The sequence below is a fragment of the Carassius gibelio genome, chromosome A7, assembly GCF_023724105.1.
Source record: "Carassius gibelio isolate Cgi1373 ecotype wild population from Czech Republic chromosome A7, carGib1.2-hapl.c, whole genome shotgun sequence".
Lineage (NCBI taxonomy): Eukaryota > Metazoa > Chordata > Actinopteri > Cypriniformes > Cyprinidae > Carassius > Carassius gibelio.
Genome location: NC_068377.1, coordinates 36,367,351 through 36,392,575, shown reverse-complemented (window position 1 = coordinate 36,392,575; position 25,225 = coordinate 36,367,351). Strand labels below are relative to the sequence as shown.

At 36.3% G+C, this 25,225-nt stretch overlaps 2 protein-coding genes across 7 annotated transcripts in view; one reads left to right on the top strand and one right to left on the bottom strand.

Moving 5' to 3' along the window:
- LOC128017415 (H(+)/Cl(-) exchange transporter 3-like) overlaps positions 1-14,636 on the top strand; it is a 33,867-nt gene extending 19,231 nt beyond the window's left edge. For 2 of the 6 annotated variants that reach the window (XM_052602793.1, XM_052602794.1), the window contains 7 exons: positions 1,556-1,808; positions 2,856-3,148; positions 4,343-4,529; positions 4,611-5,009; positions 6,039-6,255; positions 8,796-8,871; positions 12,459-14,636. In XM_052602793.1, the coding sequence (XP_052458753.1) occupies positions 1,556-1,808; positions 2,856-3,148; positions 4,343-4,529; positions 4,611-5,009; positions 6,039-6,255; positions 8,796-8,871; positions 12,459-12,623 (1,590 nt within the window). In that variant the 3' untranslated portion in view covers positions 12,624-14,636. Of the gene's footprint in view, positions 1-1,555; positions 1,809-2,855; positions 3,149-4,342; positions 4,530-4,610; positions 5,010-6,038; positions 6,256-8,795; positions 8,872-10,303; positions 10,363-12,458 lie in introns of all 6 variants that reach the window. The other 4 variants (XM_052602795.1, XM_052602799.1, XM_052602796.1 and 1 more) reach the window with 3 other exon arrangements.
- Positions 14,637-17,363: 2,727 nt separating this feature from the next.
- On the bottom strand, positions 17,364-24,697 carry mfap3l (microfibril associated protein 3 like). The gene is made up of 3 exons (XM_052602820.1): positions 24,532-24,697; positions 23,252-23,653; positions 17,364-19,674 (listed from the first exon to the last, which is right to left on the bottom strand). Exons 2-3 carry the CDS (start codon positions 23,529-23,531, stop codon positions 18,794-18,796), a joined length of 1,161 nt encoding a protein of 386 aa, XP_052458780.1. The 5' UTR covers positions 23,532-23,653; positions 24,532-24,697; the 3' UTR covers positions 17,364-18,793.
- Positions 24,698-25,225: the final 528 nt, after the last annotated feature.

The following is a 25,225-nucleotide window of genomic DNA, read 5'->3' as shown; positions in this document are numbered from 1 at the left end:
TCCGATTCGACCAATCAGATGAAAGCAGCGTTTCAGCTCCGCCCACAAGTGCGAATGAAATATTGAAGCCATAAACCGAAATGATCAAAACATACACGGACCAACTGTCTTGTCCATGTTGTCTCACTTGATTGAATCCTCTTCTTGAGACTTGAGTCTCTGACCTTCTGTAAGCCCCGCCTTGTTCACACAATGATTGACGTGGCGCGAGGGCGGGGACACGTGATCGGCTCGGAATGCATTTTCAATGTGCACATTGAATTTTGCTACATTCATTGCGGGACACCGAATGAAAATGCAATCGTAAGTGTCTTGACTGTGAGTGTTAATGCAATTAAGAAAAATAGCATTTAAATGATCATTTTGCCACAGTTTTTGCTTTAACATGTTAGACATATCTAATCATTTCTGTAATACATTTTCATTTTAATTTTGCAACTTATAAAGCGTTAAAATTAATATTCATTTTACATATTAAAACTGGTGTATTAAATGGCAAATGAAAATTATGTAATTTAATTTTCATTTTCATTTTGCACCAAACGTTGCACAAATGTATTGGAAAATGTAAATGTAAATACAGAAATGCATTGCCATTTTACATATTGCATTGTCATTTTGCATATTACATCCCAAATTGAATAATGCTACCCATATGCTTCCATAGAAATCCACATATCAGCCATAATAGACTATCAATACCATCACATTTAAATTTAAATAAAGAAATAAAATAAAATAGTGGCTGTAAAATATATATATATATTTTTTTTTTTACCAGATTACAGATTTATTTATTTTTTATAAAAATTGTATAGCCATTAAAATATTTTTTTTATAAAAGTAAATAAAATAATTTAGTGGCTGTAAAAAATTTTTCAATTTGTTTTTATCAGATTACAGATCTGTTTATTTTTTTATTTACATTTTATAGCCATAAATGCCTTTAATTTAAAATAAAATAATTTAGTAGCTGTACCGTTTATTTTAAAAATAGTTTTTATCAGATTACAGAATTATTTTTATTTTTTTATAAAAAATGTATGCCCATTAAAAACCCTTTAATTAAAATTTTAATAATTTAGTGGCTGAAAAATTTATTTAAAAATCAGTTTTTATCAGATTATAGATTTATATAGATTTTTTATTACAATTTTATGGCCATTAATTGCTGACTTTATTAATTGTTAACTTTTTATTGAATTGTTTTTAACTTTTTACACTATTTTATTTTTTATTGTATCAATCATATCAGCCATAATAGACTATCAGTATTGGTCTACTATCAGTATCACAACTAAAAAAGATAAGTGCTGGGCAATATAAGCAAATATTTCTAGAAAGATATATGGAAATCTTTATGGAAATCTAACTTAAAAAGCACCTTGACATTTTCCTAAGTAGTACTAGATCCATCGACCTGTGTGTTTTTATTCAAACCGCCCTGAATGATGCAATGAAAGCACTCCATAAATAAGCAAATATAAAAGGCCTCTCATCTGTTTCTTGGACTGATTCCAGAGAGGTGTGTGTAACTCTGATCTCTCTCTCTCAGGTGAGTTATTACTTCCCTCTGAAGACCCTGTGGCGCTCGTTCTTCGCGGCTCTGGTGGCGGCGTTCGTGCTGCGCTCCATCAATCCGTTCGGAAACAGTCGTCTGGTGCTGTTTTACGTGGAGTACCACACGCCCTGGTACCTGTTCGAGCTCTTCCCCTTCATCCTGCTGGGGGTGTTCGGAGGCCTGTGGGGGGCCTTCTTCATCCGGGCCAACATCGCCTGGTGCCGCCGACGCAAGTCCACGCGCTTCGGTACGTGCATCACCTTCACATTAGTGCCATTTACCTTCATTCATACACTGTTAGAGTTTATGTGGGAACACTTTACAATAAGGTTCATTAGTTAACATGAACTAAACATGAACAATACTTCTACATCATTTATAAGTCTAAGTTCATTTTGATTTAAACATTTACTAATGCATTATTAAAATCAGTAGTTGTGCTTGTTGACATTAACTGTATTTTCATTAACAATGATTTATAAATACTGTAATAAATGTATCGTTTATGAATACATGAACTAATATTAACTTATTGAACCTTGTTGTAAAGTGTTACAGGTTTTGTAAATATAGATTGCATTACATCTTAATTTTAGTGAAACTTTTTAATATTTTGGCTGCGTTTTTGTCATGTTTTATTTTTTAATGCAATTTTCGTTAACATTTTAGACCTTTTTTAAATATGCATTTAAAGTTCTAGACATATTTTGTCATTTTTATGAGCAAATTTTTTAAATACACATTTATTCTGTTGTTAGTGTAATTTTTTATAGTTTTTGTTTGTAGCATCTTTTGAATTATGCATTTTAATAGCTATTTTATTGTGTATTGCTGTACACACAATTTATTAAAGTTCAAGTAATTTTGTTGTTTTATTATTAATAATTGTTTTATATATTGAAATGTTTATTAGTGTAATTTTAGTTAGTTTTAGTAGTTTTGGTGGCTTTGTTTTTTTTTCATTTGTTTATCGTTTTATACACTTTTAAACAAAGTTTGAATAATTCTGTTGTGATTTTGTAATTAGGTTTTAGGGGTTTGTATAATTTTAGTCAGTTTTATACATTTTGTAGTGTTTTTGCTATTATGTATATGTAATTGTAAAGTTTAAGTAATTTTGAGGTATCTTGGGCATTTTCATTAGTTTTAGTTTTTATTTTATTTTAAACTCTTTAATTTTATTTCAGATGATGTCTATTCAAAGTAATACAGTTTCTTTATGGTTTAACGCTGATGTTTCCCAGTGTTTGCTCTGATTTTGAACTGCAGTCTGAGCTGGACGTGTGTTTTTTAGGTAAGTATCCGGTGTTGGAGGTGATCACGGTCGCTGCCATCACGGCCATCGTGGCGTTCCCGAACCCGTACACGCGGCAGAACACCAGCGAGCTGATCAAAGAGCTGTTCACGGACTGCGGCCCGCTGGAGTCGTCTCAGCTGTGTCAGTACCGCAGTCAGATGAACGGCAGTCAGGCGTTTCCCGCGGGATCGGACGCCGCCGCCGCCCCCGGCGTCTACACGGCCATGTGGCAGCTCAGCCTGGCGCTCATCTTCAAAATCATCATGACCATCTTCACCTTCGGACTCAAGGTCAGAAAACTGTGCTTCTCTGTTGTGATTAGTTTTGTTACGGTACCAAAATATCAGTATTCGGTACGATACCAGTGAAAATCCACGGTTCTCGGTACCAATTTCCATACCAAAGCAAAACACAAAAATATGCTAATTAAAAAAAACAAACACTTTTTTTTCACTAAAAATAAAACCAATGCCATTCTTTATACTAATTTACAATTGTGTTTAAAGTTTTTCTACAAGTAATATAATTATGAAAACAAGTAAACAAGTTTCACCCGAATTGAATTTGTCTTTTAATTAATGAAATTTAAACTCATTTTATTTTTTGGTAAATAAATGGGATTAGCTATTAAAATTAAAACATGGAAGAAATATTGTGTGATTTATTTCTTTAAATATAAAGTTTTATAAAAAATTTTTTTTAGGCAGTATCACATACATTCAACTAAATAATAGTAATATTTCTACCACATTGCCTTTATGTAAAAACTTTTATTTTGACGAGCTACTTTTGGTTTGACACTCAAATTAAACAGTAAAATGCTTGTGAAGTGACTCAGAACAGTTCTCAGTACTTAAAGAAACCTGATACTGTGACATTTTCATTTTTTTTTGTACCGAATTGGTACCGAAGTACCGGGTCTTTTGACAACACTAGTTGTGATCTCGCAATTTTTATTGTTTTTAAGAATTGCGTGTTATGAAGTCAGAATTGCAAGATATAATTCACAATTCTGAGGGAAAAAATTCAGAATTTTGAGACAAAAAGTCGCAATTCCATTGGTTAATTTTTTGTTCAATGGCAGAAACTGTTTAAATAAAATAGAAACTTTTTTGTAATGTATAGCCATGAAACTATAAAAACAAAATATCTGTGAGCTCTCTTTTTTTATTTACTTTATACGTAGTTGTATCTCGGCCAAATATTTTCATATCCTAACAAACCATACATTAATAAAAGAAAAAAGCTTATTTATTCAGCCTCAATATTCGTTCAACTTATTCGGTTTAAAAAAAAAATTGGCTCTTATGACTGGTTTTATGGTTCAGTGTCATATATAATAAACTTACCAGTTTGGCCAAAATGTGCACACTTGATTTGAGTGGCTGTGTTTCATGCTAAAAATGCTAACACTACAATACTAAAAGCCAGGCGTTGTTATATTGCCAGATGTGTGCTGAAGATTGTGTGTTTGTTGTGGCCAGGTGCCGTCGGGTCTGTTCATCCCCAGTATGGCCATCGGGGCGATCGCGGGGCGTATCGTGGGCATCGCTGTGGAGCAGCTGGCGTATTATCACCACGACTGGTTCCTGTTCAGAGAGTGGTGTGAGGTGGGCGCCGACTGCATCACGCCGGGACTCTACGCCATGGTGGGCGCCGCCGCCTGTCTGGGTGCGTACGCATGCTTTGAGCGCTCTCTGCGTCCTCTGCTCTTTCACAGACGCTCTGATGTGTGTGGTGGTGTTCGTGCAGGCGGCGTGACGCGGATGACCGTGTCTCTGGTGGTCATCGTGTTCGAGCTGACCGGTGGGCTGGAGTACATCGTTCCTCTCATGGCGGCGGTGATGACCAGCAAATGGGTTGGCGATGCTTTCGGGAGGGAGGGGATCTACGAAGCACACATCCGTCTGAACGGCTACCCCTTCCTGGACGCGAAGGAAGAGTTCACGCACACCACGCTGGCTCGGGATGTGATGCGTCCGCGGCGTAATGATTTGCCGCTGTCCGTGCTGACGCAGGACGACATGACGCTCGCCGAGCTGCAGAACATCATCTCACAAACCAGCTACAACGGCTTCCCCGTCATCGTCTCCAAAGAGTCGGAGAGACTGGTGGGATTCGCCCTGCGCAGGGATATCACCATCGCTATAGGTGACTAAACCTCACATTTATTGCAGTAATTCTCACGCTTCTTTTCATATTACGGCGAAAACTGATGAAGCCTGGTTTAGTACCATTTTTAAGTTATTTGCTGACTACAGTTTAGATGACCGCAATACACTAATATCTTGTTTTTGCTCACATGATGTATAAAAGTCGGCATGAAATAAATTTTTTAAATGAATATAAAGCATTTATTTGATTAAAAATACAGTAAAAACTGATCAAAACTGTATTTTCAGCATCATTACTCCAGTCTTCAGTGTCACTTGATCTTCAGAGATCATAATAATGTTCTGATTTGATGCTCAAAAAACATTTCTAAATATTATCAATGCTGAAAACAGTTGCGCTGATTCATATTTTTGTGGAAACTGTGATACATTTTATTTTTCAGGATGTTTTGATGAATATAAAGTTCAAAAGAACCGCATTTATTTGAAAGAGAAATTCTTTGTTCTAAAATCTTTACTGACACTTTTGATCTATTTAATGCTGAATAAAAGTATTGTTTTATTTCTAAATTAAATAAAAAATAAAATAAAAAAATTACTTTTATCCACCCTATTAGTCATATATCAGCCATTATAGACTACCATTAAAAAAAGATCTTTTTTTATTATTTTTTTATTTTATTTAAAGGCCATACAGTTTAAATAAATTTATATTTTAATTTTTTTTCGTACAGTTTACATTTGTTTTATTTTAAGGAAAAATACATAGTTGTAATTATTAAAGATTTATTGTCCCCAACTTTTGAATCGGAGTCTATATGTAAAGGTGGATTTTATTTTTTTTCTTAATATGCATTTTAAATGAGAAAGGTCATGAAAATAATTACAAATAATCAGTTTCGTTTGTGCAAAATATATTTTCGAATTTTTTTCTCTTCTTTTTTTGGTGTAAAATGTCACCTGGATGTGTTTGTATCAATTTATGAGGTTATTGTAGAAATACACATCAGAGTTTCTCTGTCCACAAAGATGACTGAAAGATGTTCTCTTTGTTTCTTGTCTTCAGAAAACGCCCGGCGTAAGCAGGATGGAATAGTGCTGAACTCCCGGGTCTACTTTACCCATCATGCCCCGACCCTCCCAGCCGACAGCCCTCGGCCGCTGAAGCTGCGCAGCATCCTGGACATGAGCCCCTTCACCGTCACTGACCACACGCCCATGGAGATCGTGGTGGACATCTTCCGCAAGCTCGGCCTGCGCCAGTGCCTCGTGACACACAACGGGTGAGTGTCCGCCGGGACGCCTCATTCCCTCTCCGTCTCCTGTGCAGTGTTTGTTTAAACTAACCAACGTCCCGTCAGCGCACACACACACACACACGTGTCTGCTGATGGGCTTCAGTCGTGACGTCATGCATCGGAGGATTCACATGCATCTCTCCTGTTAAACCACTGACAAAACACACTTCCACTCACAGTAGAGTAGATCAGTCACACTATATTCAGTGATTTCACTGCTGTTACACGTTTTTTAATGCTTTTATTTGTATATTTAAGTTTATTAGTCGCCTGTCTTGAGATAAGATGCACAATCTCGCAGTGTCCCATGACTTGCAAGTATAAACAATTATAGTTATGTTAACCAACAGTTAAAGTGTTTCAAATTATTACTAATATTATTATTAAAAATATGACCATTATATTTCAATATTTAATTCATAATTCACCAAGACTGAAGGAATTGATGGTTGCTCAGAATTCACCTTTGCATCACAGGAATGAATTACATTTTAAAATGTTTAAATAATAAAAAAAAAATATTTAAATTGTAAATGATGTATTTATGAACAGATAAACCTGGGATGGACTGAGACCTTTTTTTTTTTTTTTTTTTTTTTTTTTTTCAGAGCTTATCCGATCATGAGCATCGGCAAAATTTTTCTTTCTTTTTTTATTTTTTATTTATTTATTTTTTTAATCAACGTAGAATCTCTCTACTTCTGTGTGTTTACCTGATCATCAATCTTTGAATGTTAAACACATTCTACTAAATACAGACAACTTCATTATGAAGAAAAATAACAGTTGAAAAAATTAGGGCCTCACGATTATTTGAACACGATTAATCGCGATTGTGAGGCGTATTCAGTCAGTAAAAGCCGGTTCTGTGATTAGTAGTAAGTCTCCATCACCTGCTTTCAGATGGAGCAGCATTTACTACACAAAGCCTCAGTTCTCCGACAAGCTACGCTACATCACATTCACAATCGCAGACGATATAATTGTAAGATTATGAAATCAACAAAAATGTTTTGCGATAATGAGATCTATTTGCGTATCTTCTCCGTAAACTACGGCTCTGTGTAGTAAATGCTGTTCCATCTGAGAGCACGTGAAAATAGCACATTTAATGACACGTTTTAACTCCAAATTCACTTCATAACGTCAGTCGAGTGCTTGAAATAAACCCTTCTTGTATGATGTGGCTTCTTACACAGAATAATTAAGGCACACAGTATTTCATTGTATTCTAAGCAGTGATAAAGGCTATGTTGAATAGCATTTCATTATAGATATACTCTATGATGATAAATTATAAGAAGAAATCCGAGAAACCATATATTGCCGTAGTCGTGTGTTTATTAGTCATGTTGAATTAATGAAAGCAGTTGAATCTTCTGTTTATTCAGCTGCAGCGATGGCTATCTACTTGTGATCACAGATCTGTTCTTCACTGAAAGACATGCAATCGCAGCTTCTGCCTAATCATAATTTAGTGCCTTTGCGATATAATTTTACTTAATTGTGCAGCCCTAAAAAAAATATATAATCATAATTTATGACAAAAATACTATTATAAACTAGGTTAGTGGATAATTCAGTAGCAAAATAATAATTTCTGCAATTTTTTTTGTGTTGTGGACTAAATGTAAACATCTTTTATTTACAATATCTTACTCGGATAATAAAAAATAACATGCATTTAGTATGCTCTCTCTTATTTTGTTAAAATTATTCACATTTTCACAGATTCTGCAAGGGGTTCCCAAACTTTCACATGCCACTGTACATTTAATGAATGCACAATACATAAACACTTTCAGGCCTCAAATATCAGTCTGCTTAATTGCATTTTGTCTCACATTTCATTGATTATTATATCGAGTCAGTTATTAAAGTTTTATCATTTAGCCTTTTTAGGAAAATTTTTTTGAATTGCAACATTCAGCACATTTTTTTAAACCTAAAATGTTGATTAGTAAAACCACACTTTCGTTACCGTAATGTGAAGAGTTTTATAAAACCTCACCAAGGCAGCATTTATTTTGGTGGAAAATGCAGTAAAAACAGTAAAGTTAAGATATCTATTAAATAACTGCTCTCTCTTATTTCAGTATATCTGAAAATGTCATTTATTCACGTGATGCAAAGCTGAATTTCCAACAGCCATTAATTACTACTACCTAAGTTTATTAGTAATCAGTCAACCACATTTGTTTAATTTAAGCTTTTTAATGATATAAGTGTATTTATACTCCAATGTCCCTGTACGGTAAAGTCACTGCTCTTAATCTTAATCAAAGAATCATTTTTATTTCGCACACACTGTGACGGCTGATATTTATTACATTTTGATTCTGTTTAGTTCATTTGTTTAATTGCAACTCAGCGCCTGATTATTTTAATGATCTCTGTAAAGTTCTGTTCATATTGCTTCTGTTGTCTTGTTCCTCTTATGTTGTTTTGATTTCTATTTGTTTGTACTTGAGTTGTTGGTGTAATTTTTGTTTGCTAAGTGATGGTGGTCACGGTGTGTGTTGCAGGATTTTATTGGGCATCATCACAAAGAAGAATATTTTAGAACATCTGGAAGAGCTCAAGCAGCACGTGGAGCCCTTGGTGATTAGCCCCTCCCACTCTGCCTGTTAGACTCCGCCTCTTAGGAGGGACGCATGAAACTTGAGTGAAAAAAAGAAAAAGAGTTCTGGATGATGGTTGCCCCAAAATACCACTAGTTAGAGATGCTTAAACTGTACATGTTGTGTATGGATACATTTATTGTAATTTCTACTCACTTCTATTCACTGATGTCTGCGAGAGTTTTTATACCACTTAACTCTGAAATTGATCTCATTTTGAGATTTGAGGCAAAAATTTAATTGTGTGACAAAACTGAAATCGCAGTTATCTCGAGGCGGTGGAACTGTCCTGCATGTGGGGTCCAAACACTACATAAGGTGCACCAATTTGTGGCCAGTAACGTGTATTTAAGGAGTATTTTAACCTAAAAATGAAAATTTTATGAAGATGTGCTCACCCTCAGGCCATCTAAGATGTTGTTTCATCAGAACAGATTTGGAGAAATTTAGCATTTCATCACTTGTTCACCAGTGGATCCTCTGCAGTGAATGGGTGCCGTCAGAAAGAGTCCTAACAGCTGATTAAAAATGTCACAGTAATCCACAGCACTCCAGTACATCAGCTAATGTCTTGTGAAGTGAAAACCTGCATGTTCGTAAAATAAATAAATAATAATAATCCATCTAAGTGTTTTAAATTCTGGCTTAAATACAAGCGCACAATCATTAATAACACTTCCTCCAGCGAAAACATCCATCTCCTGTCCTCTCACATCAAAATCCACCTACAGATTTGTTTAGATCGGTTTTGTACCATTTTCATTTGTAAACTGTTCTTGATCTGCGCATATGTCTCTCCCGATTCAGATGAGACGACTTTTTAACTGGAGAAAGCAAGATTACTGGTAAAGGACTTAAATTTTAGCAATGGCTTAAGTTAAAAACACCTTTTTTTCCACTTCTCAAGACAGTAGTTGGTGGTCTGGAGTGGTGTGATGTTTTTATCAGCTGTTAGGACTCTCTTTCTGACGGCACCCATTCACTGCAGAGGATCAAATGCTAAATTTCTCCAAGTCTGTTACAATGAAGCTACGAACTCATCGAGTCATCCTGGAAATTTTCCACAAATCTTCATTTTTTTAAGCTAAAGTTAAAAGCTTTTTGGACCCCGCTCCCAGGACTTTATTCGCCTGCAGACATAATGTTTCCTGTAAGATTTGCTTTCACTCAGCTTGTTGCTCCTGTCCTCGTCCACACCTGCAGGGTCCACTAGTCTGTCACATTAGCCCTGGTGTCTATGAAATGCACCTCTATGTAGCCCCTCCCTTTCAGTTCTGTGTTGTGCACGTGTACTCACAAAGCACTTCTAATACACATGCCGTGATGTCCTTCATCTGAATTTGATTTCTTTGTTTGTGTTCCTTTGCTAAATTCCTCTGGGGGGCGCCTGGTCTGCGTCGGCTGGGCTACAGATCGATGACATCTGACCCCTCGCGCAGCTCCGCCCTTAAACGATTGGCGAGTAACAGTCGTGTGTAGCGGGTTATTTTCTCATTCACCAACATATCTATCCATCTCTATAGTCATACTAGGATGCTGTGTTACTATTACGATTTGGTGTGACTCTAGAATCCTAGCACTTCTTGTAGTATGTAGTCAGCTGTTCCTGTCCCCTAAACCAACAGTCCTCACCTGTCTCGAGTCCCAAACCCTGTCCTCTTTCAGTCGTCTTGACGTTCGACCTTTTCACTCTCTTCCTGTCACAAACGTCTTGCAGGCATTTCACGAACATCTCACAAAGGCTTGACAATCATTTCACGAGCGTTACATTCCTCTGGTTTGGATGGACTCTCGCAATCCCAGCTCTCGTCGAAATTGTCACACCTTTTTTCTGTGATGCAGACTGTCATCAAGCTCAAATCCCTTTTTCACAAGCAAAATCAAGAGCATATATAAAGTTAAAAGTTTGTCGAACACTTGCATTCAAAAGTTGATCAAGAAAAAATTGTGTTTTGGTATAGACATTGTATCTAGTTAGAAAAAAGCAGTTGAGGTGAAGCGTTACATAATGTTTCAGAAGTAACATGTATTTCATTACTTTTTTTTAATTCACTTTAATTACTTTTATACACTGTTACACAAGTAACAAGGTAAAAGTAACAATGTGATAGCTTTTTAAAAAATGTTACACTTCCTCTTTTTCTTTTTTTTACTGTTCTCTCTTACTGTAATCGAGTATTGCACATATGTTGAACATCTATATTTTTAAAGCTTATCAAGGAAAATTAGTGTTTATGTACAGACGCTGTATCCTTTTATAAAACCAGTAATGTGCGTAAAGAGTTACACGTTACATAATCACATTGATTTAGAAGTAACGCCTGAAGTATTGTATTACTCATTATAATTAACACCATACTGCACAAGTTACTTTTATACACCTAACTAAACAAAAGTAGAGGGAAGTTACAACGTGGTGTAACTAATTGCTGCTTTAAAAAAAACGTTACACTTTGTAACGCAGTAATGTCTGTACATTGCACATTAAAGTCTACCAAGAAAATTTATTCATCGAATTATATTTATTCAATGCAGTTTTTGCATTACTCTTTTGAATTCTCACTATAGTGCAAAAGTTGCTTCTAAACGCACAAATAATTTGGTGTGTGATGTAACTTTGTGTGACTAATTGCTTTTTAAAAATAAAGTAATACTCTTTCAGCAGTAATGTGACACAGTAATGAAGTATTTCAACATAAAACTTTATTCACTTAGAAAAATACTGTTACGGGAAAAACGTTACAAGTAACACATTACAACATCACACTGTTTTAAAAGTAATTTGCTTCTAGTTGCATTGCATTAGTGGCATTTCTTAACACTCTAATGGCCAAGTTACTTTCGTACAAGTAATTAACACTCAAAGTAGGAGAAAATTAACGCTCTGGTTTAATTTTATATTTTTTAATTCAGTAATTCTTTTGAATACTACTGTAATGCAGGTACATTGCACGACTCTTTGTCTTTGCTTCAAATGACTGTTCTGAAATGCCACTATTTTTGGGGAGTGGAGTAATGTAATGCTCATTGTGCTTAGAATTGTGTCTATGCTGCAAATGAGTAATGCAACATGACAAAACTTTCAAATTAGTAACGCAATAGTACTTTTTGAAGTAACGTAACGCTGTGAACAAATCAAATGCACAGATTCTATAAAGCCTTTAAATATACTCTTGAATTTGTGTTGGCTTTCTCGTTCTCCAAGGCCAGAGTGTGTGGATGAGATGGAGGCTTTCACTCCCTCTGTTTTGCAAAACACTTGCTTTTCACTGTGTAGGTGCCGTCGGGCTCATAGAAATAACATAGTGTAACACAACATAATCTTCCACATTCTCTGTCCTTCTTCAAACCAGAGACTGTCAGCTGTCTGTTGCCAAGGCTGAAGTATGGGGCCATCAAAATTGTTGCAAAGATTTGATTCTGAGGCAAAACGAAAATAGAGTTATTCAAAATGCATTTCTTTGGGATTTTCATGCAAAACTTGGCAACAGAAGATGTTAGTCGTCTGCAAACGTGTCAAAAATGCACTAGTAAGTTTCTCTATCTCTTTCTGTCTCTCTTTTATAGGCGCCTCCTTGGTATTATTACAAAAAAAGATATCCTCCGTCATATGGCCCAGATGGCAAACCAAGACCCCGAGTCCATAATGTTCAATTAGCATCCTCCCCTTCCCACTATGAGGAAGATGAGAGAGAAGAGGAGGTCCGTTTACTGGACGATTCATCCCTCTGACCACACGCCCCTCCGGTACCCTGAACCGCCCAAGTACAAAACAAAAAACACTACGCCAGATGGGACCCCACCTCTGGATACTTGCACAAGGCTCCAAAAACGAGTCTTTCGAGGAAGAGTCTGGCTGCTTGAAAATCGTAAGAATTTTGGGAGAAGCTTGAGTCTTGGACGTCCCAAGTGGATGAACTTTCTACAAACCCCTAACATGCTAAACTAACTCTCACGTGCACATGCAAAAACACCCAAGACACCTTGCCGGGTCCTGCTTATTTGGCCTCTTAGCCTCCTGCCTGAAAAAAATGCATCATGAAGAGGTGAAAGGTCAAGATGAACCGCTGGAAACGCGAGGAGGGACCTTCACCGCTGACCGGCGTGACCCTCACTGCCCCACCAAAACCTGAAATGGACCCATAAAATTGTTTACTTGTAGTGTGTGAGAGGTACAAAAAAGATGGAAAACAACACCGTTTTTTAACGCACCTCAACATTCCAGTCAGGATCTGATGCCGAGAAGCCGAAGAAACGTTCAGTGTCCCGTTCGTAATGGATACGTTGCCCGTGCAAGTGATTTTTGCGAGCGACCGGTGAGCATCAAGTATTCAGCATTGGGAGATGATCCAACACACAAGCGTGGGTTTTGGGAGGAGAACAAATCCTCTTCATTAATCGTCTTCGACCTCAACACTATGGCGGGATTGTAGGTAACGAGCCAAACGAGTCTGTCTGACTGGTCTTTGAGTGCCCACACTTTATGAAGTTCTGTGCTTTCCATTACTGGGAATGAAAAACCAAGACGCTTTTCTTTTACAGCTGCTATATTGGCTATTATATGTAAATGTACTACGCAAATCCAAATAGTTTAAAAATTAATAATGTGACTTGATCAACTTTTTTTAACTTTGCAAACAAGCATTAGTGTTCAAACTGCTGAATGTTGGCTCCAGTAAAATTGCCATTCTCTGTATGCTCACATTTTGTCCAACAAGTGTCTACTGCTGTTCATCCCCATCTGACTCATCAAATGTTAGATGGGCCTGAAATCATAAATTAAACATCTCCAATTGTTTATCCGCATCTGACAGCGAAAGGATAAATCCCACAAAGAAATGCCCAGGTCATAATTCAACCCAAAATAAAATATGTATTGGTGGTAATGAAAATGAAACCCATTTTCACACCATCATCATTTGCATTTTATTTGCGAACTTGATGTAAAAAAAAATGTTCCCAGTACTGAACCATATATGGCCAATCATCATAAAAATGCATTAAAAAATATAGGTTTAAAAAAACAAGCTTCATTATGCTAAATATTTTTTCTGGTTTAATATTGGGTGAAATATGACCCATGCCTTTTTTGTGAGTCTAAAAACTACATGTAAATACTGGCTATATGTATAAACCCAACTAAACGGTTTCTGGAGATTCGGGCACGACTGCACAGTTTTATTGGCACTGAAAAAGCGATGATGAAATGTGACTGTTAGAGATCATAAGAATGAGAACTCTAGTTTATTTTGTGATTGCTGCTGTTGTTGCTTTTTTTTGGTATTCTCGGAAATTCATGGCACAGTTTTGCACAAATTTGACACTCGTGGTAGCCACTGCTGTATCCCATTCTGTTTGATTCCCATTTTACGTTTGAATGACATATTCGTACGTAATTTATTTTCCATAAACAAGGCCGAAGTGTTGTCTTTTAACTGATTGGTGAAATTCTGTCCTTTCGCATTGTTTCCAAAGGTGACTGGCATTACCGCCTCCCTCCTCTGATTGATTGACAGTAAACGAGTCAATGTGGGCGGGGCCTATGTGTTTGCATTAGCAGTTAATGTTCTTCTGTTAATCCGTAAAGAAAACAATATTATGTATTGATCTCATTTTTTGTTTTGTTTTTTTATTTAAACTAGTGCTAGAGTTGTACAATATGGAGAATTTTATGTATGATTGATGGTTTGATTGTACATTAAAAAAACAAATGTGTAAAGATTAAATCGTTTTAAATGAAGAGTAGATCCTGTGTTTGCATTGTATTTTAAATGGGATTTTATCACTAAATGATTCAGAACGTACTTAATTATTTACAATGTTTTTCGAAAACAATGTGTATGAAATCAGGCAAATGAAACATTAACAAGTCCCTCTGTAAAAGCCTTTATAAAACTAAAGTTTGGTGTAGGAAAGTGCTGCTAAAGTGGAGAAAACTCATTTTGAGAAATCGGTCTTTGAAGATGTGTTACTGAATTGTACAGACTCAAATAGATAAACCGCTTAAAAGTTGAGCAACCTGTTATAAAAAAAAAAAAAAAGTGTTTGCCTGTAGCATCTTAACATAAAAAAAGCATAAACATACTTATGTTAAAGTGATAGATATATATTGCTAGTAGTACTGGTTTAAAAAAAAAAATACTGCACCACTTTATTTGCTTGTTGAATGCGACTGTATGGTCTCTAAACTTTATAGGTTTTCTTATGAACATAAAAAGTTTTAAAGATGGTAATGGTCTACTTAAGCGAATGCTAATTTCACACAGTGTTCTATAAGCTTAAAAGGCTAATTTCCACTGTCTTCTTTAAATGTGTGATTTCTGAATTTGTAGAGCCGTTGAGAGGTCGTTCCACACTGTGTGCAAGCGTATGGTTTCTCTTGTGTGGTTGCACAGGTCATTAGCATCTGCACCAGACTTTCCTGCCTGAGGACAGGCTGTCTACACTCACACGCACACACATCAGAAATTTGTATGTTGTGAGACGAACTGGCCAGGGGTTCAGAAAGGGTGAAAGCCTTGTGTGATGACAGACCAAGACACACATCATTCTGAAACTGACTTCTCTTCTGCTTGCTCTCAGTTTGACTCTAAGACCAGCACTTTTTCATTCTCCTTACAGAAGCAAATTATCATGGATCCCAGATTCTTGTCTCGAGTTTGAAGGAACAAATCATTTTTAAGTGTTTAACTATTTGATGTCAAATTGAATTATTTAAGCTTTTTAATAGATTAAAATGTAAGCATGAAATGGTTTGTTGCATCTGTTTTCCAGGAAATGCAAAATTGCTCATTTTCATAAGCCAAAAGTGAAAGCTCTTTACCTTTTGAAGCATGTTCACATTTATCTGTCAGCTATAATGGAATGAAACCATTTAATGAAAGATGCTTTATGGTATTTAGTCAAAATTTGAAGCGTTCATTTGAATTATTTTACAAAACAGTAAACCTCCCCGGTATTAATTTTAAAATTATCAGTGGTAATCAGCTTCTTTTTTCTTTCTTTTTTGGTGGATCTAAGTGAAGTTTGATGCAGCACGCTCAAGAGTTTCATTGTTCCACTGTGTGGCTGCTCAAAGGGACTTTTCTCGTGTGTATTTGTGGCTGTTCCCAGAGGAAACCTTTCATTTGAATGGGTTTTCAGAATATCTTTCAGCCTCTTTTCATCTGCAAATGTTTTGCTCTCTGAACATGTAAATGCATCATGGCAGTGTTTGTGCAGGTGGATCTGCAGATGCTCTGTACGCGGAAAATAACACGTGCAACAACACAGTCTTTCTAATGTTTGTTATCTTTAGACTTTATAGTCTGCCAGTTCATATAAACATCAGAATGTGTTTTTAGGTGGCCCTTTGTTGACAGGTCTCTAATATCTGGTGAAAACATGTTAGCATTTACTCATAGGCAGTGAGTTCTTTTTAATTAAGTTGTGTTTTTCCCCTCACTTTTGATATTTAAATAAGCAGATTCACAGGGAAACACTTTCGCTAGATGATGCAGACGGAAATAAACTTGCTTTAGTTTTTGAGCATAGTAATTTGTAATACAAGACATTGAGTGTGTGTGTTTGACGAATGTTAAGTTTGGCAGGGTTTACAGTTAAATGGTTTTAGATGAATTTAAAGATGAGTCGTATGAAAACTACCGTACTGGAGGCATGAGTATGGTTTCTATACTGATAGTGTTCGTGGCTCCTGAGGTTTCCCAGCTGTAAAGAAAATGTTGCTACACTGATTCTTACCGTGAATGGATGCACATTAAGCACCAAGAACATTTCTCCTCTTAATCTTGATTCTAACCACTGATCTGCTTCGATGGAGCGACTATCACATGCAAAGCACGTGCATATGTTTGAGAATCCAGTCGATTCCAAAGAAACAGAAGATCGACTTCTGCCCTGCATTTCTTTTCAATGAAGAATCTCTCAATTTTCATCAGATTTTCTTTCTTATTATCCAGTAATTTGCATCGCACACAGCGGATAGCACACAAGAGGTCTGCCAAAGATCGTTTCATCTGGAAAGCGTCCGATAGATGTCAGTTTAACATACAACTCAAAATCATAAAATGGGCATTTGGATGCTGATGTTTACATATATAATGAAATTATAAATGCGGTTTATCATTGACAAGCAACACGGAATTATTCCACTTACATTACACTCAAGATTTTATTAATTTCATGCTATCAATGCAGCGTTACTACTACTAATAAAATATTTTTACTTTAAGAAATCTACTTTTTCTATGTAAAATTAAATGTAAATTTTGAATCTTGCATGAACTATTCCTTAAAATCAGACAATTGAGGACATATCCACGTGCAAATCAATAAACACTTTCCCACACAATCTCGATCAAGGCCGAGTTCAATAATGCATTCAGCTCTTCAAACAACAATAAGCATGATGATGAAATTGTGATGATACAAAGGCTTATGAAAAGATCCGAGTAAATGAAGACAAACAGGAAATCATGAGTATACAGCAGCTTTATTTCACTACTTAAACAGCCATCGCTTCCTCTGACAATCCTGACCAGGAACATTCGTAATGGCTAGTGCTTAACCAGTTTAGCTCATTTACAGCAGTGCAGTTGACTGCTAGATTACTCTAAAAGTAGAGCCCCCCCCAAAAAAAATCAAGATCAACACTGAGGAATTCTAACTTGTTAGCACTGAAACTAAAAGGTAAGCCTTTTTAAGAAGCAAAACTGTTTTTCTAGGACATCAGAAGAGATTCAGCATTTTTATTGGGGCTCCGTTATAAAGGACTCTCTGTTTGATCCTCAAAGAAAAAGAAAAAAACCTAGCTGTGCATTTGAAAACAAAAGTAATACAGTAGTATTACTAATGTAATAACACCATCGTTACAGTAACAGTATAAAGACTCCAGTGGAAACTAAACTGAAGAAGTCTAGAAATCTCAAACTGAAATTTCTACAGTGTTATTCAAAGTATCAAAGCCTGACACAAATGATAAATAACACATAGCAGACGAGATCGCACGAACAAAAGCTTCGTCTCTCCGAGTCCAGCGCTGAAAACAGATCGACATGCGTTCTTCATGCATTATAAGAGGGAATTACTGTGCACGTCACTTCTGAAATATTTTCACAAATGCTTGATTTCTACTGAATGAAAAATGCACTTCGACCTCAAACAGTAAGAGTTTTACTTTCAGCCAAATTGTATTAATCAGTCGTTCCTTCTCATTCACTTGTGAAATGAATAATCTGTAACTACATCCGACAGAACTACTTTCTGTCTGCCGGTTATGATGTGAGATGTGAGCTTTGTGTCCCTCAGTAGACCTAGTTTCTGTTTACTACGGGAAAAAAAAAAAAAAATCATGCGCAAACCTGGATTTTCTAAATAAATAGAGAACATCACTCTAAAATACATTCAGCATGAGTATTCATTGTCATGGGATATTTAACTCACACAGGTCAATCTCACAAAGAAATTACAAGGTTATATTTTACAGCAAAATTGAACAATTTTTAGGTCTAATAATATTTTTTAAGGGATTGTGACTACCGTTTTGAGTGAATTACATTACTGTAATGTTTAAAAAATGTAATGAGACCATTTCATGCATTAGAATAGATTTTATAAATGGAGGGTTGTCACCAAAATGTCAGCATAATCAAGAAACTATTAAAAATGGGCTTTATTTGCTTTATGCAAAATATTAATCTGTTTTTTTTTTTATTAAATTTTTTTTAGGTAAAATACGACCCAGAAATTTGAGTTTTGAGAGACTGACCCGAACACAAATGCCACGCTTCCTCATCTTTCCTAAGATGGCTTATAGAAAGCAACTTCTGAGAAGAAAAACTAATCTTGACCTTTTCGTTCCCCAAGAAAATGCATAGCGAGGTCATTATCCTTCCTTCAGGATATTACACATGGCTTTCATAAATGACTTGGGTTTTCTGTGCAACACCATCATCTTGTACAGACTCCGCCTTGTTTTCCTTAGACTCCGCCTCCAGAGCCAGCTGAGCCAATGGGGGTGGAGAGGAGACTATGTTGGAAAGAGGCGGAGCTTCTATGTTACAGCATTCTGCTGCAGCCAACGGTGGATGAACCGAAACCTGAATAGCTATGTGCTGAGGTTGCTCGTGAAGCGACGCATCGTCCGAGTCCACGGCGGGAGAATCGCTGCGTTCCCTTTCTCTCGCCCGCTCTCTTTCATGCAAGATCGTGAAAACATCATCAGAAGTGCCGGCAGCCGTCAAGTCGTGACCCTCGGGTGCTTGCCGGACAAAAGTGTGTCTCATTTCCTCCACGCCGACGACCTCGAGGATCTCCTCCATGAAAGTGCGGCAGTTCATGATCAGCGGCGGGAGCGGTATGCTACGTGCTAACTCCTCGATGTAGCGCGCAAACTCCATGGTCTTGAACTGCGTGACCTTCGCCAGCTCCAGCGTTTTTGCCGAGGTAATGATAGGAATACGTTTCGCGATCTCAAAAGCCTTTTGCAGCTTCTCTGCACCTTCTGTGCGGAAGAAGTCGTTGATGGCCTTCTCGGTTTTCTTCAGATGGCTGCTCATCATGCAAAGGCGAGTGATGTTCAGAATCATGATGATGGTAAACGTCACTAGACACACCACCATGTAATACACACCCATATCTCCGTTGGTGAAGACCACGCGCAGAGTCACTGTGCAGTTGGCCTTGCCATGAGCGTTGGAGGCCACGCACGTGTATTTGCCACGGTCCGCGAACGTGATGCTGGTGATGTTGAGGACGCCGTTGTCCAGAATCCACCATTTTCCATCTGCAGAAAAAAGAGAGAGATAAATAATTTACTTAAGACTGACGATTTGATTTGTTTATTAAAAACAGAATAGTGAACTTAAATGTAGGGCTGCACAATAAATCGAATTTCTAATCGCGATTACAATAGGGCTGGATCAGAATATTCGATTATTTGAATATTCGTTCGGTGGGTTGGCATTTTATTTAAAATTTTTTGAGGTTCTAAAAATAGTTTTATTTATTTTTCAACACCTGGCATGATTCAGTTCATCTGGGAGAGAAGACAAAAATGCCGAAGAACCCAGATATGAAAATTGAAACTGGCCTACCGCAGCAACCCACCCGCCATGCATAAAGTCGACTGGATAAATGGTTCTCGGCATAAAAATGCAAACAGACAGTCAGACAGAGAGATTCCTGCCTTTATTAGAGAGAAGAATATGTTCAGCGCCTCCCTTTTGAAGCTTCAAATATTTGGTGTTGATTACTACCGAAGCTTCAAAGCACAAAAAATGGTGTTCGGACCAGCTCTAGATTACAATTACATACAATTATGTCAAAATTATTCAACCGTTCAAAGCGCCTTAAGATGCATTTTTTTAGATGATATCTAGATGATATCTTGAGGGTTTTTCCAATTATTGTAATTTTAGTATAACATTATAATACCATTCATATATATATATATATATATATATATATATATTTTTTTTATATTGCACTAAAGGTTTTTCAGTAAGTGTTTTCAGCTTGTTTATTTTCATATAAAAATACAGCATGCAGTTGCATCAAACAATGGTTTAAACAATGTAAATTGTGATAATAGTAATTAATAAATTGGAATTACAATATCAAGGGAAAATTTGACAATTATGATTTCTGTCTTAATCGTGCAGCCCTACTTGAATGAAATAACAAAAAATAATAATAATAAAAGCCTTGAAAAACAAAAAACAAAGACTACTCCATTTTTCAATATATTCTGGCCAAGAATTGTCTTATAGTGAGTCAAGACCATAATATCACCACAAAGTTTAATTATGACTTGTAAATGTATCGGTAATAAACCAACTTTAAATGGATATTGAATAGTTATTTCGATTAATTGCACAGCCCTAACGACAATTATAAAATATACAATTCAATTTACAGCAGTAATACAAAAAGAAGAAAAAACACATCCAATGCTTCATTTAGTAGATCTAAAGTGGAAAAATCTTACGTCAAAAAGGTACATCGCCATCTTAAACCTGAAGTAATCTGAAAACACCTGAGGTTGTAATTACGACTTCCAAACGAGGAATTAAATGCACCATTAGATACGAAGATGTCATATGTGACATACCACTGTTTGTTTTGTTTTACTTGCAATTAAGGTCATTTATATGAAATAAGTGATTTTGCCATAAAACAGCATTAAAAAGTCAAATATCAATAGTAATGTATATCTGCGCAAAAACACCTGAAGAAATTAGCAGAAATGTGTGTAGACTTTGAAATCATAATTTCCAAAAGCAATAAGCACTAAAACAACTCAAAGCGAAACCTGCAGCTCTGGCTCACGGATATATCATTTTTTCTTCCTCTTATCTTCTAAGATCTGAGATCTAGATCATCTGACGCCAATAACCTGACATGGACTGATTAAATCCAACGATTAACCCATCTGCAAAACTGCTGAAAATAGCAACCCACTAACTTGTACAGTTTAAACCAATCACATAAGAGCGTGCCATATCAGAATCAAGATGCCAGAACAAATAGTTCCCATTTTTTTTTTAGGTCATAATGCAAGAAAGGGAACTTGATATTACAACAAAATGTTCACACTGAATAAGCTGATGGGGGAGGTCACATGCAAAGTGAAACTGTGATAAAAGGTTAAAATCTAGGTGTGCAAATCAGGTTTTACATGAACAATAACCACCTTTCCACCAAATAAAGAACATAGTTGAAGACGACATGACTAGACATGTTTCCAAACTAACCAGTGTGAATATAAACACCCTTCTTGTAAACCCAGTTCCTCAAGATGAAAGTACAAAATGTTCTGTGAACAATGCAGACATGATTAATCGACTTTGCATAACCCACAGACATGCATTTACATAAAGACAATGATCTAGGGTTGGTTTATGCCTCGTTTGTGTAGAAACCCTTAAAACGTAAACCTTGTCCAAAGGATGCATATAAATTACGCACAAGCCACCTGAGTTTAAAGTGCTGATGGGAATTTATTAAATACATTTTTGGCACCAGTCCATCAATGCATTACTTACTGGCAGCTAACTGCGGTCATTTAATCAGACCTTCACGAAACAATTCAGCAATGCATTATGTAAGTAAAGTAAAATCATTTGATCTTTAACTTCTGTCTATCAGCTGTTTGTGCAAAGTCAATGATATTAAATTAAAATGGACTATTTACTTTCATTATGCTAAATCCTGGTCTTATTGTGAATGAATAACATGCAATGACAAATCAAATTAGCTTTCCCTTTCATTTGATGTAATTCAGGCCCAAGTGCTGCTTATTTAACAGAAATTGAATTGAAAAAGAGGAACTGCAGAGGAACTGGTGAGCTATTGATGTAATGCTGCATTTCTCCAAATCTAATGAAGAAAACCTCATCTACATCTTGGATGACCTGAGTACATTTTCAGCAAATATTCCTTTTTTGGTGAACTATTCCTGCAATATAAATTCAAGCCTGCAGTGTCTTTCGGTTCATAAATGCGGTGCAGGATGAAACCCTTCAAACTGTCTTTAGTTCACACTTAATTCTTCACAGAGTAACACTCCCAGTCAAAATTCACTAGCCAGGCTCAACTGAAGAGCAGGAAGTTTTCTGTGTCACTTCAGTTAAAAGACTGTAAATATTCTTTCATTAACTAAGCATGCACGAAACTATCGGTAATCCTCCAAAAGTCACTCACCAGGAGCTCAAATCCATAACACTCCAGCTGGGAGTCACGTTTTACATCACCAGATTTAGAGATCAAATGGCTGCATATTTTAGATTAATCTCGAAAGAGTGGATGTAATAAATAATCACGGAAAATATCCACAGTGTTCATTCCCAGAACAAATAAAACATTAAGTGCCTTTATACATTTAAGAAAAGAATCCTAAAAATCAGTTAAAAAACTAAAACAAACATGCCATTTGTATCAGCCCATTAGAACGATTTCTGATTTTTCTGCCTGGAGTAATGATGCTGAAAATTCAGCTTTGCATCAGTGAAATTAATTGCATTTTAAAATGGTTATAATGTAAATATTTCACAATACTATTATTTTTCTCTATTTTATAACAAATAAATGCAGCCCTGGTGAGCAGAAAGGTGCACAAACTTTTGAACGCTAATGTAAAAAAAAAAAAGGTTTTTATAATGAAATCCTTTGTTTGGTTGTAAATATTCACAGATGTCTTCCCACTTGCTTGAAGCAATGACTAAACTGAACACTACCTGCCATACACTATTATAATGGAAGTAAACTCAATTACACGACGTAGATCAGATTTATATTAAGTGTAAATGGATTAGGTGCAATGATATATGAGAATGCATTGGTGATTTTTACAGTAAACATACCACTTTTCTTAACGTCAAGCAGGTGTCCGTGCGAGTTGAACCACTGGATATTTGGAAAAGGGTCGCCGGTGATATTACAGTCAATTAATGCACAGTTCCCCTCACGGGCGATGATCTGGTTTACTTTGCTGAGCACCACAGGAACCAAGCCGTCCCCATCTGCCTCCGTCCCGTTCTCTCCTCGGCCTCCATCCACCGCAGAGATGTTGAAAGCCTCTGCCGCACAGAAACCAATCGCGGCCACTAAATAAATGATCACGTATCCGTTCACCTGGTTCATTTTCTCTAGCTTTCTGAAACAAACCCTCAGGATAAGATGTTATTCTCCACCGGTCCTCATGTTACGGTCACTGGGTATTTTTGAGCTGGAGAGAGCACAAACTGTCCATGCTCTGTCCTCCACTGAAAACACAAAACACATTGAGAACAAATGAATGAAAACATCTGTCAAGATGGCCTTTTAACTCAAGTGTAGCACACAAAAGCGTTGACTCCTCCTCCTTGTGTGTGAGCTTAAACAAGAATAAAATGACGTGCAAAAATATAAATAAAAATGACTCATATTTGTGCGGCGGAAATCGTCATATAATGATTTAAAAAGTCACATAAAGCCATTTAACAGGATGGTTATTTATAACACTCACATATTTAGTCTGTATTTGACGTTATATTGCACAACCAAACAATGTGCAGTCTTGATATTATTACATTTATAAAGAAAATGAAAAGAAAACAAGTTAAAAGGATATTAATACATGTTAATAACATGACTTAACGTCTGTTAACGTTACATTAAACGCAATGGTAAACCGCTCGTACTATTAGCCTAATGTGGGTTTAAAATATCATACGCGCAACAAATCGATTGATTTACTTAAAGTTAACGTATAAACCAACGACGACAAGGTTTATGTTGTTTGTCAGTGATATTTAAACAGTTTTAACGCCCGAAACATATCTGACCAGCTAAAATCTGTTGAAAACAGCTCAAGCTAACTGCGGCTAACTAACGTTAGCCATAAGACTACACCACGGAAGACACATATGATACAGATTTTTATTTAGTTATTTTTCACATTCAACGGCTTTAACCCATACCATTCAACGTTAAGAAGAAAAATAACACCTTAAGTTTACATATATTTTACGTGAATAGAGAAACACAGTCACAGTATAAGACGCTGCTAGCCAAAAACAGCCGCGTTTCCTTTGGTTAAATTTTTTTTGGTAAAACGGTTACATATTCGGCGCTATTTAACGAGATTAACACCATCACGTACCCCTGTTGTTATTAATCGATGCTCGTCCTGAAATGTGAAGCTCTGGGTCTGTTTCGAGTTGGGAGCCGATGATAATGACCCAGAAATAATGCGCTGTGAACGGATCTGAGTGACGCGTTATGTGTTTGGTCTTTAGCTCCTCCCATCATCTCAGTCTGACTGCTTCTCCACTAACGTCCCTGCAGTGTTTGTTTTTACCCAACTGACCCAGTTCTTCCAGTAATTGGTTGTGCATCTGACTTTGTCATCAAGCTTGGCTCATTTCCTCAGTTAACAGGTTTTGCATGTAACTTACTGTGAATGAGGAATCTTTTCCTTATGAAAGAATACAATGCCATTCCTGTGGTATACTATATACTACATACAGAGCTGTGTAGATTACTTGGAAAGTGATTAAGTGACAGTTAACCAATGACCAACCGTGAACATGCAAATGTAATACTGAATTATTAAATACTTATTTGAAAATCCCAGGAGTACATCAAATAAAAAATATCAGGTGAAAGATGTGTAAATGTTGTAACATGTAATCCGTTATTACCCCTGATTGCATACAATACATATAGTATGGCACCTCTGACAACTATCATGGTAATCATTCATTACTTCAAAGTACAATCTGATATCAGCACTGTACTGTTATATATGCATTCCCCCTTGGACATATATAAAGAAATATTAACCTAAAGGTCGT